An 18,267-nucleotide genomic window follows, 5' to 3' on the forward strand; every position below is an offset into this window, starting at 1 on the left:
AACTTTTTCACTTTCGATACAATACCGATATTGCAGCCTTGAGTACATGTTGCAGAGTTAGTAACATTAATGCAGTTTTGAGTGAGTGGGAGGGATTTAATTATGCTAACCTAGCTAACGTTATCATTTTTGGTATAATATGTTGTAATTTAAGGTATTCTGTTGTTTTTGCCAAATGTCATTTTAAATTCCTTGCTATGATAATTATTAAACAGCATTTTGATCAAGTGTCAGGTCAGATATTAACAAGTTAATGTTAGCTTTTCCACTAGGTTCAGTTTGATTCAAAACAGGTCGTAATAAATATTTAGTAATAATTTATTTCACTGTAACAACTAGTTTGTGTGTGAACATTTATGTCATAACTTGGGCTGAATGACTTTGAAAAAATATCTAATTGGGATCATTTTGACTGAACTGTAATATGATTTTTGATGTTAGAGGTAATGATCATTTTTACATCATTCTTATTTTAACCAAAAAACAAGTCAAAATGACTAAGATGATTTTTTTTGCAGGAATCTGTGCCAAATGCAGATGTTTTTTTAAGTCTGTAGGACAGGACATCTCTGCCTCACAACATTCATTCATTTAAGTTAAGTTTTTTTTTGCACCTCCAGAGATCTGAAAATTGCAGAAAGCCAGGTCGCGATTTTGCTAAAATTTCGATTAATTGTGCAGCCCTACTTATACCGAGGCGAACGCTGAACTTATGAAGAGCTGAGCAGCTCTCCATAACAAAGATCTTTGTTGTCAGTGTTGTTTCTAACATGCCATTCTCACTGTAACCAACACTGAACCTGTAAAACCACATAAGTCCCTAAATGACCACATACTGATTGAATTATTAGAACTGGTCTACAACACAAAGGGATCATAGCAGATACTTTTAAGATTTAACACTGACACAAAACAGCTTCACAATCTTCTGACAGCTTTAGAACGATGATGCTGTTATAACAGAGTAAAAATGGCAAGATAAGATAAGCTTAGAACTGACTAATAAAAAAACAGGCCTTCATTTTGACCTCTAAGGGTGTGGTTGTTGTGTGTTTTCATTACCCACGTTACGACAAGGTCTGTACAATTAGTACAATAAAAATTCACAGCAATTTTTCAATCAGGAATGAGTGAGGGGAATCTGTTTCCCCCTCCCTTTCTTCTTACAAGCTTCAGTACCCAGAATTCTGTTCAACAGATCCTCGTGGAAGGTCATTATCCAGTGACCATTTGAATGGAGACTAATAATCATGTCAACAATAATAAATAAATATGTAGAGACACAGGGATTGAAAGAACAAAAGCAAAGGAGTGGAAGGCACCATCCTGCCAGAGAAGAAGCGAAGGAATGGATGGAGAGATGATGTAATCCTCGGAGTTCAAAACTTCATCGTGTGTGTCCTTTTCTGTGCTCATTAGGAGACGTGCTGCCGTAGGATTTCATAGATTACACTTCACGATCATTTTTGACTTGTTCTATAGTCTCAAATGGCAGCAGTCAACCTTCATTCAACTTTTGCTGCAGCCATGGATTCAGTCGAGTCCTTGTCCTCTTTTTCAAGGCAATGATTTGGAACTTGAAGCCATTTTGGCCTCTCAAACTGGCAGCAACTTTGAATGGTGGCAGTCACTGTAAAAGTTCATTCACTGTAGTGCTATTTCCCCCCAAATATTAAAAGGTCGCTGGTCATCACGGCGCCCGTTTCAGCCGTTGTACTGCTGCTGATACCGACGGTTTAGCTCGCGCAGCTCCTTCTCTCGCACCCGCCGGGCTTTGTTGGATTTGGTGGAGCGGCTGGAGCGGGTGGACTGGGCCGACTTGGTGCTGTGGCAGCGCGACGACGCCCGCTTCAGGAGGTTCTGAGATATGCAGCGCTGCAGGTTCTTCATGGAGGAGGAGGCAGCCATGCTGACGATCCAGGGGTGCTTTAGGGCCTGGCCCGCTGTGAGCCGCTCGCTGGGGTCCACCGTCAGAATGCGCTCCACGAAGTCTTTGGCCAGGTTGGACACGCTGGGCCACGGCTGGAGAGGAGACACAGACGTGAGACAAGACTGTAATTAATAAACCGTGTGCGCTGAGATTTGAATGTCAGAACTCCTTACAGTCTAAAGCATTTGAACCCAGAGCAGTTACACCGGGTACTTAATCATGCACTTTTTATTAAACATGACCTCACCAACACACTAAAATTTGCCAAATATCACACCAGAGTCAGTCTCAACTAAAAGGGGTTAAAACTGCAGGCTGTACCACACATCCGCAGGTGAAGAGATATCTAAAAAGATCAATTTTGGGATTTTGTGAATCAATATCGGACCAATTATTAAAACAATATATTTATAGTTACTGTTAGAGTTATTGTTCCTGGTGTGGACAGCCCTTAAACCAGTGGCCTCCTACCTGAGGTGAGGGGACAGAGACATGTTGTACAGGTGTAACTAACACCGACACCAACTGCTGAACTGAACTGCAATGAAGACCTTTTTTACAGCAGCCATATTGATATGAAATAGTAGCAAACACAAGAGTGTTGATAACATCTGGGTTTATTTCACGTCAAAATGTCTGCTGTGAAAAAAGTCTTCTACTGAGTTCCACCTGTGGTCTTTCAAAATGTCTAATCTGTTAATACTTCTGGAAGATAAAGGAGAAATAACACAAGAATGAAGTGAAAGGAGAGAGGGGATGATTAAAAAAAGCTTACAAAGGAGATAAACTGTTCATTATGTGGACATAAGAGAAAATTTTAATGTTGGAGAATGACAAGAAAACAGATTAAAATAATATAGTATAAGATGTTTCCAGAATATTTTTACAGATCTCCTTCAGACATACTGTCTGGGGTCTGTCAGGGTGATCAGGGTAATCAAGGCCATCTTGATTAACTCTTTCCTCGCCAGCATTTTTTAAAAATGTTGCCAGCCAGCTCCAGCCTTTTTGACAAAATTCACTGATTTTTGAACATCCACAGAGTAAATGTCAACATGGAACATATCAAAAGAAAGAAAAGATCTTCTAATGTCAGACACACAACGACAACAACAAGAAATTTTGTTCGTTTCATTCATTCTTTTCATAAGCATGTGAATGTTGATTGATTATGTAAAAAAAATAATCAATTTTTCAGACAAAAAAAACTATGAAAATGGCATTTTTTAAGATATAAAATTGAAAAAACAAAACAAAAAACATGTTAATAGATATGGGCACGGTGACCTGAACATAAGTCATATTCAGGGTGTGTGTGCGTTCACTTTCTGCTAAACAGCCTCATTAGAAAAGTATGAAACCAAATAGCAAATAAACAATAAGAAGAAACCACAAAAAAGAAGCCTATTAAGTTTAAAAAGAAATAATACAGACAGAGAATTGTATAAAAAATCCTTCATGTTCATGGTTAAATCTGGTCAAAATTCATCCAAAATTTCATCCAGGTTTTACAGAAACTTTCTGCAGTTGTTGTGTTCACTATACAGGTTAACTGCTGGTTTGTACTGTTGTTGTTATGCATTTAATATGATCTTAAATATCTGTAAAATACTCACTCAGTTCGGAGTTACTTGGTAATAGAAAAAGGGGTCCCTTAAGGAAAATGATTGGAAGTTACTGTTAAAAGTCACATAAAAAAATACTTGGAATAGTAATTTGGTTTTATTGATACTCCTTCACCTTTATTGAAAAACAGAATCAGTGTCTGAACAGGCTACAAGTGTTGAACTCTGCACAGTAAAGGTCAAACATCCAAGAGAAGGACCAATAAACAAGACGGTTTCCTGAGACGAGGGGGACTTCAAATAATCGTGTCAGAATTTAAGGTTTGTTTGGCATCAGGAAAGTTTTGTCCACTGGACACAAGAGGGCAGCAGAGTGATGTAAAGCTGAGAAGAGTGTGAGGACTAAACTTTGAGCTCTAAACTGACTAAATTCTTGCTCATTTGACCATGTGAAGCATTTGGTTTATTAAACTCGACGTGATAATGAGTCTTCTTGGTCTTTTGGTAACATCAGACTGAATGACAGCTGTGTGGGAGAGAATCTGATGTGATCAAGCACATTTTGCTTGAACAGAATTTCATGTCTCCAAACTAATCTGCTGTAAAATAAAATGTCTTTTTAAGGCAAATGTTCTTGGCAACTGCTGTTGACTCTCATTCCGAGACATGGACTCTATTTAGTATGAGTGACTGGTAGTGAGTCAAACTCTACCCCCTACTTAGACAGGAATTACACACACAGACAACACACACACACACAGAGTTTGTACATGATGTCCTGCTTGGCAACCAGCTGTGTTTTCAGTCTCCCAGTAGACAACTTACCCCCCTCCCCACACACAGCAGGTAAATCACCAGTGTTGGCTAAAGATACATGACACATATATAACCCTCTCACATACATTTCTCCCCCACCTACAACAATGTCCCTGCTGTGATTACTTGTTGGTCCGCAGCTGTGCGTTCGAACGTCACTCATCATGTCTGTAAAGACACATGTCCCCCGAGGGAAGTGCATTCAAGTCTGCCCCACCTCAGCTCCACCTCTCATCCTCCCTCAGGACCAGAAAGCTCTCAAACTAAAAGGTCACAGGCCGTAGTGGCATAAGACAAGTTTGTGCATTGTATCATTACAAGGAGACATAATTGTCCCTTTATGAAATGAATAGTTCTGGTCCTCAGTTATGAATGTCTGAGCCACTGTAAAGTACTCCATCAACACAACTCAGAATATGGTAGATATTTCTTTGGTTTTTTGTTTTTTTAGAAGATTTTTTTGGCATTATTTGTGCGCAACAGACAGGAAACGTGGACGAGAGAAAAGGGTACAGCATGCAGCACGTGTCGCCGTTCTATGACCACTGGATGTCCCCGACACATCATCTTAACTGAAAAATCATTAACAGGAAGGGACTACTGGACCATATCGGGGGTCTGCAACGGTTCTTTAGCTGCTCTCCAGTGACTTCCTGTGGCTTTAGAAGAAAAAATATGTGGAATAACAGTTTTTTGTTTTTTTTTAACATTTTAGTTTTCATTTATTGTATATTTTGATGTGGGTCTCTTTTATAAAAACAAACAAGTTTCAAGGCAACATACCACAATAGATTTTTGAGTTCTGAGCCCAACTCAAATTCTTAACTTCTTCTTAACTACAAATCTTTTGTTGACATAATTAACTTTTCTTCTTTGGATGAACTTCAATCTCTGAGTTTTAGAAAGCCAAAGTTCTATTTCAACAATCATTGAGTAAATTCATTCTTGGTTGAAGTTCTAACATCTTTTTCAGCCACTAATTTTTAAATTGATTTTCAGGCACCAAAATAATGACATAACAGGTTCACCGCTCACTGTCACCAATTTCTGACATACATCTTTTTTTTTTTGAGTTTCTAAAGTTTCTAAGTTTCTTTATTGTTTTTTACAGTGTAAATTGATTCTTACATTCTTAAACTGTAGGAACAACATACCGGTAAAGAACAGCTTAAATAAGGTTCATCTGTCATAAAATATGAGGTTGTTAATGACTGATATGCTAATAATAGCAGAACAATGGGTCTAAAAATGTTTTCTGACATTTCCTATGCACCATTCAGTTCATTATCATGAAAGTTATCAAGAAACTTAACCTAGGACATTTATTTTACCTGATAATGAGCTAATTATGCTTATTATACAAATTGGCCAACATGGAAGTTAGCAACCCACTTGAATTTCAGCCAGTGAGTCTTCAGATGACATTTCAATCATGAAAGTTTATAGGGTATACCATTACTGGGTCAAAGAAATTTACAGTGGACTAAGATACTGATTGGTGGAAGAAAAACACTTTTTTACTGAGTATTACATCTTTTTTTTTTAAAATGTGTAACTTCATAATTGATCAGCCTCTTTTCTTTTACTTAATCAATGATAGTGCAGTTAATAAATTATGAGAAAACTCATCATGATATCTCAGAGTTAAAGGTGATGCCATCAAGTTTTTATCCACCCTTCAGTCCAAACCCCAAAGATATTCGATGTCCAAAGACATAAACACAGAGAATGGACCTTTTTCACAGCAGCCATATTGACATGAAATAGCAGCGTAAACCCAAGTGATACCAATGATATTATTAAGGTCCTGTTCCATTTAGTGTAGCAGAGCCTTTCCAGTGAGCCAACTCTATTTTTTACATTTGAGAGGTTTCAAAAGTTTGGTATTCCCGCATGATAACAGAGTTAAATGATTAATCATTCCTCAAAAGTTAATAAAATTTCTTTTGAGCGACTTCACTCATTAATCAACTCATTGTTTCAGCTCTATATATTTTTACAAGCTCTCTACAGTCGTTATTTTGTCATCTGAGGCCACTACTTTACAATAATTTCAAAGCAGTACTATGCAGACGTGGATGCAGACAGACAGTTGGTGGCAGAAATGTTCCGTAATGAGCAAACAAAGATAAAGAAGAAAAATATAAGCAAACATGGATGTAAACAATCAACAATTTGATCTGAAACATTTTAAAAATGTTCAAGCATTACATTTCCATCAGGACTCAAGGAAACACATAATGCATGTGGGTGAAACGTAAGCATAACTTATCATAAACTACACAGGACCCATTTCAGGTTTGCACATTGCATTCAAAATAATGAGACAGACGTACATATGGACGGACAGCCCAGAAAATATAATGTCTCCAGCCACGGCATGTTGACGGCACAGAGGTATAAAGCAGTAGTGTCAAACCTACAGTGACGACACATTCTGTTTCAGTTTTCAACCCACAATTTTACTTTTTTTTTCACTCTCGCCACTCTCATAGCCTCATTTTCGGCCACAGCAGGGAGCTGTGACATATGTAGCAGCCCTTATAGACCCCCTGTACACTTCCTGTCCAGCACAAAACAACAGACAGACAAAGTTAGCGACGGGGCGGTGAACACAGTGGAGCATTTAGCAGCTTAGGAGCCAGATATTTCCCTCAGGAGTTGGTGGAGACCAAAACCAGAGGTAAAAAACCAGGTGGCCACAAAAAGATTCAAAATGAACTGTAATGTTGACCCACATTATCTGGATGTGTTTCCTAACAAGTTTTGCCATGTCAGCTCTTAAGGTTAAAATATGCTGGGGTTGTTATTACAGCTTATTTCTGCCTCTTTAATGGAATTATTAATTTTTGGACCCTTAGTTTGTCCTTGTGTGGGCTGAGAAGAAAGACTCGCTTTTTATGTGACTACTGAGACAACAATATCTGCTCAATAACCACCACATCATCCTAAAAATGCGTAACGGTCCCATCTGAAAAGCTCTCTCACTAATTCCAAGGACGACTTGCTGGATGAACCTCACACTCATCCAGCAGCTCTGCTGTGCTATTTGCAGTCCTCAGCTAGAATACTGTGCTCCTGGAAGTGATTTCAATTATTAAATGTATCAGATCTGACCTCATCTTACCTGTCAGGCAGCTGACAAGTTCACATGTGGACGCATCCCCGGAAAACTGAGGTGATTCAACTGCTTCTCATTAAATATTACAAAACTACTCAACTATTATTTGTGCTGGAGCGGCTGTATGCGGGGCAAACATTAGCCAAGAGGCCCTTTAGTAAAGCTCACTGGTAACATAAACATCCCACGCTATGAAACACAGAGACGGACGACTCAGCAGTTTTCTGACTACATGCACAGATAGAGCAGAAATTATTCTGCACACACACACAAACACACTTCAAGGAGATAGGTGTATTAACTAAAAGCAAACAAATAAATGAGTATGGCGAGGTAAAAGGTACATGTAGGGATTGAGATCTGGTACTAAATTGGTTCCGGTTCCTGATTTATCAGGATTTATGTTAAGTTAGTTTGCTCTAAAGGCCACATTCAGACAGAATCAGCAGGGCTGTGCAGCGGTGTGGGGGGTGTTTATTTGTGCTTAGAATGAAACAGCTGTGAAACAATCAGAAAATAACCTGTAATTTCTCTGATTCAGCGGTCTCTTTGCCCATCAGTGTGTACCCTGCACGCTCCGTCTGTCCCCCTCTCCCTCTCAAACACATCCGCACAAACCAAACAAAGCTTCTCTGTGTTGCTATTTTGCAGCACAAACTGAGGCCAGACGCAAACGTCAAAGCTGGGTACACGGAATAAAACAAGCGAGGACACAGCTGGGAGAGATCGGGTGGTGTTTCTACTACAGTTGACTCCGCTTCAACTTTTCCTCTGCACGCCGCTGTCTTTTTTTTTTTTTTTTTCTGGCATCCCCTCGAACGTAGCAGTGAAGCGCAGCATGTCTGTACAATTCAGGCTGGTTGTTGGTCAATAAATGCTACAACTGCTGAAGATCCAGGCTAAGTTCCTGTGTTTTGAATGCTGTGGAGGGGGTTAGTTCCGGAGTAGCGACAACCAACACAGGCTCGCTTGAGGTGGGTAAGTTAAGGTTTAAGGTGGACGAAGCTATTCTCATTTCAGAGACAAGCTGCTCCTTTGCTCAGGAGATGACCACAGCCTTTGAACCCAGCTTCCCCAGTAAAAAGACGAAAAGAAAAGATTTTTTTCACGTCTTTGCGTATCATGTCTTTATTTATTGTATCAAATTATGGAACATAGTATCGTAGTATTTGTATCGATAAGTAGTATCTGTATCGATAAAAACCTAACAATACCCATCCCTAGATCAGGGGGCAAAAAAAAAAAAAAATTAAAATCAAATTCTCTCTTTTTTCCCTGAGGAATTTTTTTTTTTTTTTGATTTGGCATCCATAGCTAGCGTGAGCTGTGAACCCCATTTCTCATTATTTGAATGCTCGAAAATTAAATGGTTTTAATTGTAAATATTAACATTTTAAGCATCATTCACTTTCACTTCAAAAGAATTTACTCAATGATTTCTTTACATACAACTTTATTGAGTTTCTAAAACTCAAAGATTTAAATTTGTCCAAAGAAGGAAAGTTAATTATCTCAACAAAAGATCTGTAGTTGGTAAAATTTTTTCAAAACTTAAGAATTTGAATTGTCAAAAATGTTATTCACTTCCATATAATTTTCTGCCACAAGGAGCCACTGGAGAGCTAAAGCTAAAGAGCTGCATGTGGCTCTGGAGCCACGGGTTGCTGATCGTGTGCAGAGGGTTAGGTGTGTGAAAACATCTGTGTCTGAGTTAAACCATGTCACCTCACAAGAAAAGCTGAAAATGTGTTGACAAAGTCTTATACGGTGTGACATATGTATTGCAAATATGTGTGAAGTCTGCTTGTGTGTGTGTGTGTGTGTGTGTGTGTGTGTGTGTGTGTGTGTGTAAAACAGATCCTCACCTCTCCAGAGAAGCTGTACTTCCCCTTGAGGATCTGCCGGTACAGCCTCATGCGGTTGTCGTCCTCGAAGGGCATGGTTCCACTCAGCAGGATGTATGATATCACCCCCAGCGCCCACATGTCCACAGCGTTCGTATAGGGCTTCCTCACCAGGATCTCAGGGGCGATGTACTCTGGCGTGCCACAGGTGGTCTTCATCAGACACTCGTCGCCCTTCTTCCTGCTACTCGCCAAGCCGAAGTCAGTGATGATAATCTTGGAGTCGGCTCCGGGGTGGTAGTAAAGCAGGTTCTCCGGCTTCAGGTCCCGATGGGTGATCCCCAAAGTGTGGAGGTACTTGACGCCGTCCAGCACCATCTGCAGCACCCGCGTGGCGTCGCGCTCTGTGAAGGAGCCGCGGGCGATGATCCGGTCGAAGAGTTCCCCTCCGGTGGCCAGCTCCATCACCATGTACACACGCTCTGCCGTCTCAAACACTTCCATCAGCTGGATAATGTTGGTGTGACGGACGCGTCGCAGAACGCACAGCTCCGACTCACACACCTCCCTCCCCTCCCTGTAGCGGGTCTCGATCATCTTTATTGCGTATGGCTGCCGCGTGCTCTTGTGCTCCACGCGAACCACCCGGCTGAAACTCCCGCGACCTATCAGAGCTTTGATGTCGTACTTGGCCGTGACCCGGGGGTCGAACTTGGCTCGATATTTTGCCACCGTCTTCCGCTGAGGGTCCGACAGTTCAGACGGGTCCTTGGGGGGCTGAGCGGAAGCAGTGGGAGTGGCGGCTTGGGCCTGGGCCTGACATGGGGAGGTGGAGTCAGCCTTGTCACCTCCCCCTCCGCCGGCCCCACCCGTCTTACTCCTTGTGCCATCACCTCGTATGAAGTGCTTGTAGATATCAGTCTGCGGAGGCTGGGGAGGATCGACCTGAAACATACAGGAACACATTTCATCATAGACGCAGATCACAAACTAGAGAACAACAAAAGAAAAGAGGAAGAAACTGTCATCTGTAAAATCATTGATGTATATTAGCCTATAGCAACAGTCTGCAGCTTTTATGTCCATAAGAGACATTTTTTTGGCCAAACAAAAGAAAACTTTCTCTTTTCCCTGAGGACTTTCCTTTTTTGATTTGAAATCCATATTTGTCAACGGTATGAATTTTCAATTGATTAAGTTATTTAATAAACATAAAAGCCAAAGTTTTAATTCCAGCCTCTCAAACAACAATTAATTGGTAATCAGAAAATGTTCAATAGATTGGTCCATAAAGAAAACAACTGTTAACTGCAGCCCTAAGTTAACACTATCAATATAAATAGTTATGTCATAGTACATGGCAATAATGACTACAGCTGCAGCGATTAAGCAACTATTAATCAATTATCCAAATAATCAGCAGCTATTTTGATAATCGATTAATTGAAAAGTTAAAATTCTCTGATTCCAGCTTCTTTAATGTCGACAGCAAACAGAATATATTTGTGCTGTGGACAAAACGACATTTGAGGACGTCATCTTGGACTTGGTATTTTATGGACCAAACAACTAACTAATTAATGAAGAAAATGCTCAACAAATTGATCGATAACTGAAAATAATTTTTGAACTTTTGAATACTTTTGAAGCAAGTACTTGTATTTTAACTTGAGTACAGTTTTGACTTAGCAACTTTCACTTGTAGTTTAGTAATATTTGACCAGGAGAATCTATACTTTGACTCAAGTATTGGGGTGGAGTACTTCATCCACCACTGATCATTACCATGACTAGTAACAACATCGTCCTACTGACCTTTTTGACCAGGTCCAACTGAACATCCCCTGGAGGCTCAGGGAGGACCTTACTGTTCCTGCACCCCATCACATCACCTTGGGCCACTGCCCAGTCAGCCACACAGGCCACCAGGAGCCCTGCCTCATCACCGCAACAGCTGATTCAACACACTCAGGGCATCCAACATCCAGGCTGCAGCCACACTCAGACAGCTGATTACAAACACTCAGGTCCCGATAAGCTGGCATCAGCAGTCACAGGTCACGAATACAGCCGATAGATCCATTTACATCCGAGAGTTCATGAATATATTTTGGGGGAGCGCGCCGTGCGTCTCCACTCCATCGGCGAGTGCCGTTCAGCTGCTTGTCTTTTAAGTTCTTTTAGAGGTCTGTGCTGGCTGGTCTCGCAAGGCTGCGCAGCACGGCAGGCAGGGACCTACCAGGACCCTATCTCACATGCCGTGACATGTCTGAGAGAAAATGAGTTAGTATGGATGCTCACGGTGTGAAAATGACTGATCAGGACAGGCGAGGGAGAGCAGGTTCTCTAAAACAGGTTTTGGGGGAACGCAGAAAGATTCAGGGAGAGCTTCCACAGAAAAAGAAAGCATCAACTCTCGCTTCTATCCATGTGTAGAGGCTGCGATGTCAGCAGTGGTCCTGCCGCAGATAAAGCAGCTCCCCTGGAGAATCACAGGCTGGAGAGCAGCGGAGGGAGGCTCTGAAATGGAGAACACGAGATGAAATATGAGTGATTATGGTCAGGCTCAGCAAACATATGGGCACTGTGTCTGAGTACACGCTCAACGGTGACATGAGAGGAGCAGCCTCAGCATTCAGGCCAAACAGTGACCTCGACAGATTGATCATTTTAGCACCAAAGTTAGTTGCACACCATTTTTTGTGCAGAACAGGCGTGATGAGGCCATATTGCTCACTTTCAGCCAAACTATGATTACAGCGATCCAGACATGTTTTGAAATGGCCAAGAGAGAAAACAAGGGGGAGCTTTGCCATTGTAAGAAATAGCTGCACAATCACAGATGGTCACTTTTATCCAAGAATCAAATATTGGAAGTCTGCTTGATATATTTGTTAAAAGTTCTCAGTACAAAATGTTTGTCAAGTTTACTTCACTTCTACATAGGGCTGCATGATTGCGATTACCTTAACTGAGATTGCAATATGCAATACGATCAGTGGGAATCATCATTTTTTGTATTAAAATTTCCATATTCACTGAAAAAACACTATTAAAATTGTACTAATGTGACATTTGCTTAGGTTTGTATCAAACAAACATGTTTTCTTACAACTGGGGAACAATATTTGATGCCCAGAGCATCTCTGCAGGACTACAGGACTTCACTATGATGCAGTTTTCGCACAGTTTTTTCCTTTAATTAAAAAATTGCGATTAGATTGTGCGATAATTTTGCAATTAATTGTGCAGATATACTTTTATAGTCATAACAACAGAAAATTCACTGGAAACAGGCCTGAAAACATGGATCAAAGTACTCTACAGGCTGAGGAAAGGTACATTTATGTCTGAAATGTAGTGTAAGACAATATGAATGTTTAGTTCAGATTAAAAATGGTCAGGCCCAGTCATGTCAATGTTTTCTCTTCAGCCAAAAGCACACTTGGCCGTTATTTTTCGGCAACACCAGCCTAGTCTGTAAAAACCTTCACAAATAACTTTCACATTACAGGTGTAAAAGTGACTTTCAGTCTCACCTCATTACTGATCCGAGACAGCAGCGAAGTGTTTAGCATGCTAACTAGCCTGCTGCTAACAGCAGGGCAGGACTCCCAACTCTGCCAAATCCAGCCTCCTCACCCCACTCTCACTCAGCTGGCTTCTCCATTTTCACCTCGTACTTTCCCAACTTTATTCCCGATGACAAACAAGACAAACCCGTCACTTCCTCTGCCGGCAACATTTTGAGTGTATTCCCGAGTCCCGTGGTGTGTTTCGGAGATGAAGGAGAAGACTGTACGAAAACATGCAAAGTTGTCCCGTTACTTGCTTTTCTGGACGGTGTTTTTCGACCAGGACCACCTTCCCACAGCCACAGAGACAGGCGGAAAGAGACACACTGCAACACAGGTGTTCCGGTCTGTACTGTCGAAATAAAACGCTCTTTGCGAATTCTGAGCAGCATGTTTACAAGTATTTTTTCTCACACCTGACACTTCATTCTTAACATTTCAACTTTATTCTCAAATGCATAAGAAAAAAAAACTACTTAAAATATTCATATCAGTGAGGGGAGTCTAGCATTCCTTTGTCCATGTTCTCACAGAGAGGACAAGTGCACCATGTCTCCAGAAATGTCCAGCAATACTGTGTATCAAATGATTTCTGATAATTCATTAAAAATTTCTTGGGGAACATGCAACATTGAAGCACAATAAATGGCATGATTCCTAGAGATGCTTGGTTATGCAGTTTTGAACAGATCTTCAATAACTTAGTGTCACATTTGTGTATGTTGTATATTTGTAAATAACTGTGTGAACATTTTACAGAATGAGATAGCTGATTTGTGCCTCAGGACCTTCAGCCATGAATGTTACCCTGTAAAATCAAATGTCCAATTAATTATTTGCAATAAGTAACAAAAACCTAAAATTTCTTTAGAGGTTGATGCTGATGATGATGAAAAATGCTGTGCCATTAAAATTTTCTTTCTTTTGTTTATTAAATTAATATTTTTTTATTAATGAGGGAAATAACGTTGACATATTTTATTTATCTCTATATTGCGTGTTCTGAACATGAAATAGTGGATTTTGTACTTAAAATGTATCCAGATCTGGTTCAGAATTTACAATGAGAGGGATGAATGATTCTGAGTTGAATTTAGTTAAAGTATTTGATTTGACTTAAACCTCCAACCTTTGAGAATATAAATTCTGGAAAATTGTAGCAGCTGATTGCATATATATTATTATTATTATTTAAAAATTATAAATATACAAAATAAATTTAATTTAATTAATGCTAAGACTATTTCGCAGCTGATAAGATGCACAATACATTAGTTGCACAACCGCCTACCTACTCTTTATGCTCTTATTTTGAAGGCCTAATCTCTGAACTTCCTGTGTTCTCCTGTCTGTCTCTGGCCAGCATGATGGAGCTCCTCTTCCACCCAACTTCTTTTGTAGAGACGGGACGACCTCCCTCGGCTTGTTTCGACCCCATTAAGTCGTCAGCGTCACTTCCTGGATACAGAGACAAGTCCCTCTGTCAAAGTGCTGACTTCTCTCCTGGAAAAGTACAGAAAGTCTGGGAGGCTCTTCTCCAGCTAACTCACAAGTTCAGGTTCGAGCACTTCCATGTAGGATGACTCCTGCCTGACCCTCATTTGATATGATCACGCCTCAAGTAAGAACATCTGAGAGAATTTGTGATGTTAAGCACAGTTCTACATCTCTCCACACACATCTGAGCCAAATATGATTGATATGGATCTATAATAGCATGAAAAGTATAGTTTATAGTTAATTTAGTTTTTCATTTATGTGGTGGGGTCCCACTTTGGTGCTTTGAAGGACCCCTGGTGGTTTATGGACCTTTTTTTTGGGATCAACTGAGACACTTAATTCACAGCAGACGTGCAGACGGATCAGTGTCTGTAATTCCTACACGCAGTAAAGCCATTTCACTACGAGCTCAGTCTAAAAACACTCAAACATATGTTTAAACATCTTTCTCTATGTATGAAATTGTGTGTACAGTGTGTTTTCATTTTGAACAATCACTCAAGTGGTGAAAATCTATTTTTCAAAACTACATAAGCTCATAAAAGTAAAAGATGGTCTGAGGCCCCAAATCTGGTATTTTATTTTCATGTTTTCAACCTGAGGATCTGAACACCCCTCAGTATAGAATGGAACAGTCAGTGTGCACCTCCTTCCCCCTGATATTATCAGAGTACACACATTAGTTACTCAAGTAGAAGTACAGGTACTTATGTCAAAAACCAAAAAGGAATGTACTCACAGTATAAGAGTAAAAAGTTGCCCACCGAAGGACATTTTTACCGCCTGTTTTTGTGAAACTGAGTGTCACCTTCTCTTTCCTCGGGTCTCCTTCTCTCGTCTGTTTCAACTCGTTGCATCTGTTACACAGTTTTTGTCTTGTTACATCTTTTCATCATCTTCTGTCATCATGTTGTTTTTGTCTCCTTACATTGCTTTCGTTTTGTTATGTCTTGCTATGTTGTTTACGTCATTTACGTCTTGTTACGTTGTTTTGTTCTTGTTATGTAGTTTACATCTCATCACGTCTTTTTCGTCTTGTTACACAGTTTCTGTCTTGTTTGGTCTTTAATGTTTTTGAGTTGTTGCATTGTTTTTGTCTTGTTATATAGTTTACGTCTTGTTGACATCATTTTCATCTTATCTTATTCTTGTCTTGGTAAGTCTTTTACGGTTGTCACATCATTTATGTTGTTTTTGTCTTGTTACATCGTTTTCGTTTTGTTTTGTCTTGTTACATCTTTTCGTCATTGTATTATATTATGTTGTTTTTGTCTTATTACGTCATTTTGATCTGATTACGTCTTGTTATGTCGTTTACATCATTTACATCTTGTTACGTTGTTTTCATCTTGTTATGTAGTTTACATCTCATCCTGTCTTTTCTGTTATGTTGTTTTTTTGTATTGTTACACAGTTTTTGTCTTCTTAGGTCTTTTTGTCTTGTTACGTTTGTTATGTTGTTTTTGTTGTGTTACCTTGTTTTTGTTTTGTTACATCCTGTTACCTTGTTTTTGTCTTATGTAGTTTACATCTTGTTTACTTCCTTATCATCTTGTCATGACATTCTTGTCTCCTTAAGTCTTTTATGCTTGTTACGTCTTTCATGTTGTTTTTCTCATTACATCAGTTTTGTTTTGTTATGTATTGTTAAATCTTTTTTGTCTTGTTACATTGTTTTCGTCGTTATGTCTTGTTACATTTCTTCTGTCTTGTTATGTCTTTTACATCTTTTTGATTTTGTGACATTGTATTACTTTGTATTTTGTCTTGTTACGTAGTTTTCATCTTGTTATGTCTTTCATGGTGTTTTTCATTGTAAGTCGTTTTCTTCTTGTCGCGTCTTTTACACTGTTATCGTCTCATTGTCTCTGTTGTGTGTGATACGCATAGATGGACACAGAATTAAAAGCCTTTTCTATGTGTTCGGTCTTGAAGTTGGAAAGGCAAAATAAAAATGATCAATAATTCACTGGAAGTAACAAGCATGTTTTTTAAGGAGTAGAAAATACAGACATTTGTCTTAAAATGAAGGGGGTAAAAGTAAAAAATTAAAAAAAAAGTTTCTAAAACTCAAAGATTCAAGTTTAATGATTTAAGTTTATCTAAAATGTTAGTAATTTATTCTAAAGAAGAAAAAAGTTTATATCAAAGGTCAGTTTAAGTTGGGCTCAAAACTCAAAAATCTGTTGCAGTACGTTGCCTTGAAATGTTGAGTTGTCTCATCTATTTTTTTTTTAACAGTTTAAATCAATTCTTACATGCTTTAAATGTAAAAATGTGCAGCCTATACACCAAAAATATTCACCTATGGCTCATTGCCTTTTCATCTAAATTTTGACAGTGGCTAGTCTTCTTCAGTCCTGAGAAAAGTCTTCAGAGAAAGAGGAATATTTAATAGTGGCAGCGTCAAACAGATTTTCTTTTCCCCAACAATGGCTCTTTTGATCGTAACTGTTGCAGACAGTTATGATCAACCCTAGTTGCCTTTCAGTATTAGTCAATCTTTATCATAATCCTTTTATTATCATTTTTATTTCCCATCACTTCATCATTTCCCTCTGTCTGGAGCTTGTGTTGTTGACTGTGTTGTTGTTTACAGGTATCAATTTGCAGAAGAGGATAAAGCAAACCTTTCAGTTGTAGTTCCTGCAGCACACCGTACCACTGCGACGCTTCAGTCTGTTACAGGGCATCTCCACATGGTGTCACTGTACACATAAAAGTCCCCTTCAAGGCCATCTCAAACTGTGAGGCTACTTTTTATTAGGCAGCTTGTTCTTTAACATCCCAACACTCATGCCTCCTCCACCGTGCTTGTAAAACAGCCCGGGATGAGTAGCATTGAGCCTCACCCTGCTTGTTCATGAGCGAGGTAATAAAGAATACATGGCCTTGACTTCAATATTGATGTGATGGAGTGCACTGGACTCACTGTACGCTGACCGTGACTTGTGCAGCCCGCACATGGACGCAGCAGAGTTTTGTGGAGCGGCATTAAACGCGGGGAATTAGTAAGAGGAAGACAAATGTTCCGGAAAAGAGAGTCCGAGAGACAGTAAAATTCATCTTATGATGCCAATAAAGCTCCTTGAATTGGATTGAGGGAGTGAAAATGAGTGGGAGAGAGGGGCGGGGGTGACAGAGGAAGACAACGGATGACAGATGGCGGGTAGCAGACAGAAATATAGGGAGAAAGGAAGAGAGGAAAGGGAGGGGGCAGAGAGAGATGAAGCGGCAGAGAGTAATCAAAATGGAAAGAGGGAGATGTGGAGAGATAGAGGAGGAGAGGAGGACACAATGCAGTCAGAGAGAAGGAGAAGAGACAAAGAGAGATGATAAAAGCAAGGAAGGAGGGTCTCTGAGGGCCCGAGCTGCCCGGCCGCCTCTCTATCTGCAGTGCAGCTCAGGTCAGGGCCTCTCCGGCTCCGCAACCACGTCGTCATCCTCGTGATTGATCACCGCTTTGTCGCACTCTGATTAAGATGCTTTGTCTGAGTGCCCCGCTTCTATTGACACTTGTGTGTATTCCTCTGCGTCGCAACTCTCTCGTGCTCTCTATTTTTTCCACTCCAGCTACCGCTCCATTTCCGCTTGTCCCGTCGCTCACTGTCTTTCCCACCCCCCACCCCACCCACACACACACCCAACCCCCACCCCCCCCCACCCCCCAAAGGTCAATATCATCTATTAGATCGAGATTTGCTGACTGCTGTATTATTTATCCATACAGAGGAAGAGGAGCTGCTCTATTAAAAGCTCAATTGACTCCGTCTGTGTCTCTGGCTCCATTAATATCCCCATGATGGTTCCCCCATCATTTGTGTGTGTGAGTTTTAAAGTGTGTGTGTGTGTGTGGCGGTGTGTGCCATGTGTTTCTGTGTGTTTGTGAAAAGGCTGCAGAGGATGAGGGAGCGAG

At 40.1% G+C, this 18,267-nt stretch overlaps 1 protein-coding gene across 1 annotated transcript; it reads right to left on the reverse strand.

The window, feature by feature from the left end:
• Nucleotides 1-640: 640 nt before the first annotated feature.
• Nucleotides 641-13,169, reverse strand: pskh1 (protein serine kinase H1). Its single transcript, XM_084734955.1, has 4 exons — nucleotides 12,816-13,169; nucleotides 11,092-11,796; nucleotides 9,298-10,221; nucleotides 641-2,022 (listed from the first exon to the last, which is right to left on the reverse strand). The coding sequence occupies exons 2-4, from the start codon at nucleotides 11,158-11,160 to the stop codon at nucleotides 1,705-1,707; spliced, it is 1,311 nt and encodes a 436-aa protein (XP_084591081.1). The 5' UTR covers nucleotides 11,161-11,796; nucleotides 12,816-13,169; the 3' UTR covers nucleotides 641-1,704.
• Between the last annotated feature and the right edge of the window lie 5,098 nt (nucleotides 13,170-18,267).

This window comes from Lutjanus erythropterus, chromosome 13 (assembly GCF_056507025.1).
Source record: "Lutjanus erythropterus isolate fLutEry1 chromosome 13, fLutEry1.hap2, whole genome shotgun sequence".
Classification (NCBI taxonomy): Eukaryota; Metazoa; Chordata; class Actinopteri; order Lutjaniformes; family Lutjanidae; genus Lutjanus; species Lutjanus erythropterus.

Bases quoted from the DNA above. Each gene is read 5' to 3' on its own strand.
- pskh1 (XM_084734955.1), bottom strand. From the start codon at position 11,160: ATGGGGTGCAGGAACAGTAAGGTCCTCCCTGAGCCTCCAGGGGATGTT. The intron at 10,222-11,091 runs GTCAGTAGGACG...TGTATGTTTCAG, and splicing joins AGTTGGACCTGGTCAAAAAG to GTCGATCCTCCCCAGCCTCC. The intron at 2,023-9,297 runs GTGAGGATCTGT...TCTCCTCTCCAG, and splicing joins AGTACAGCTTCTCTGGAGAG to CCGTGGCCCAGCGTGTCCAA.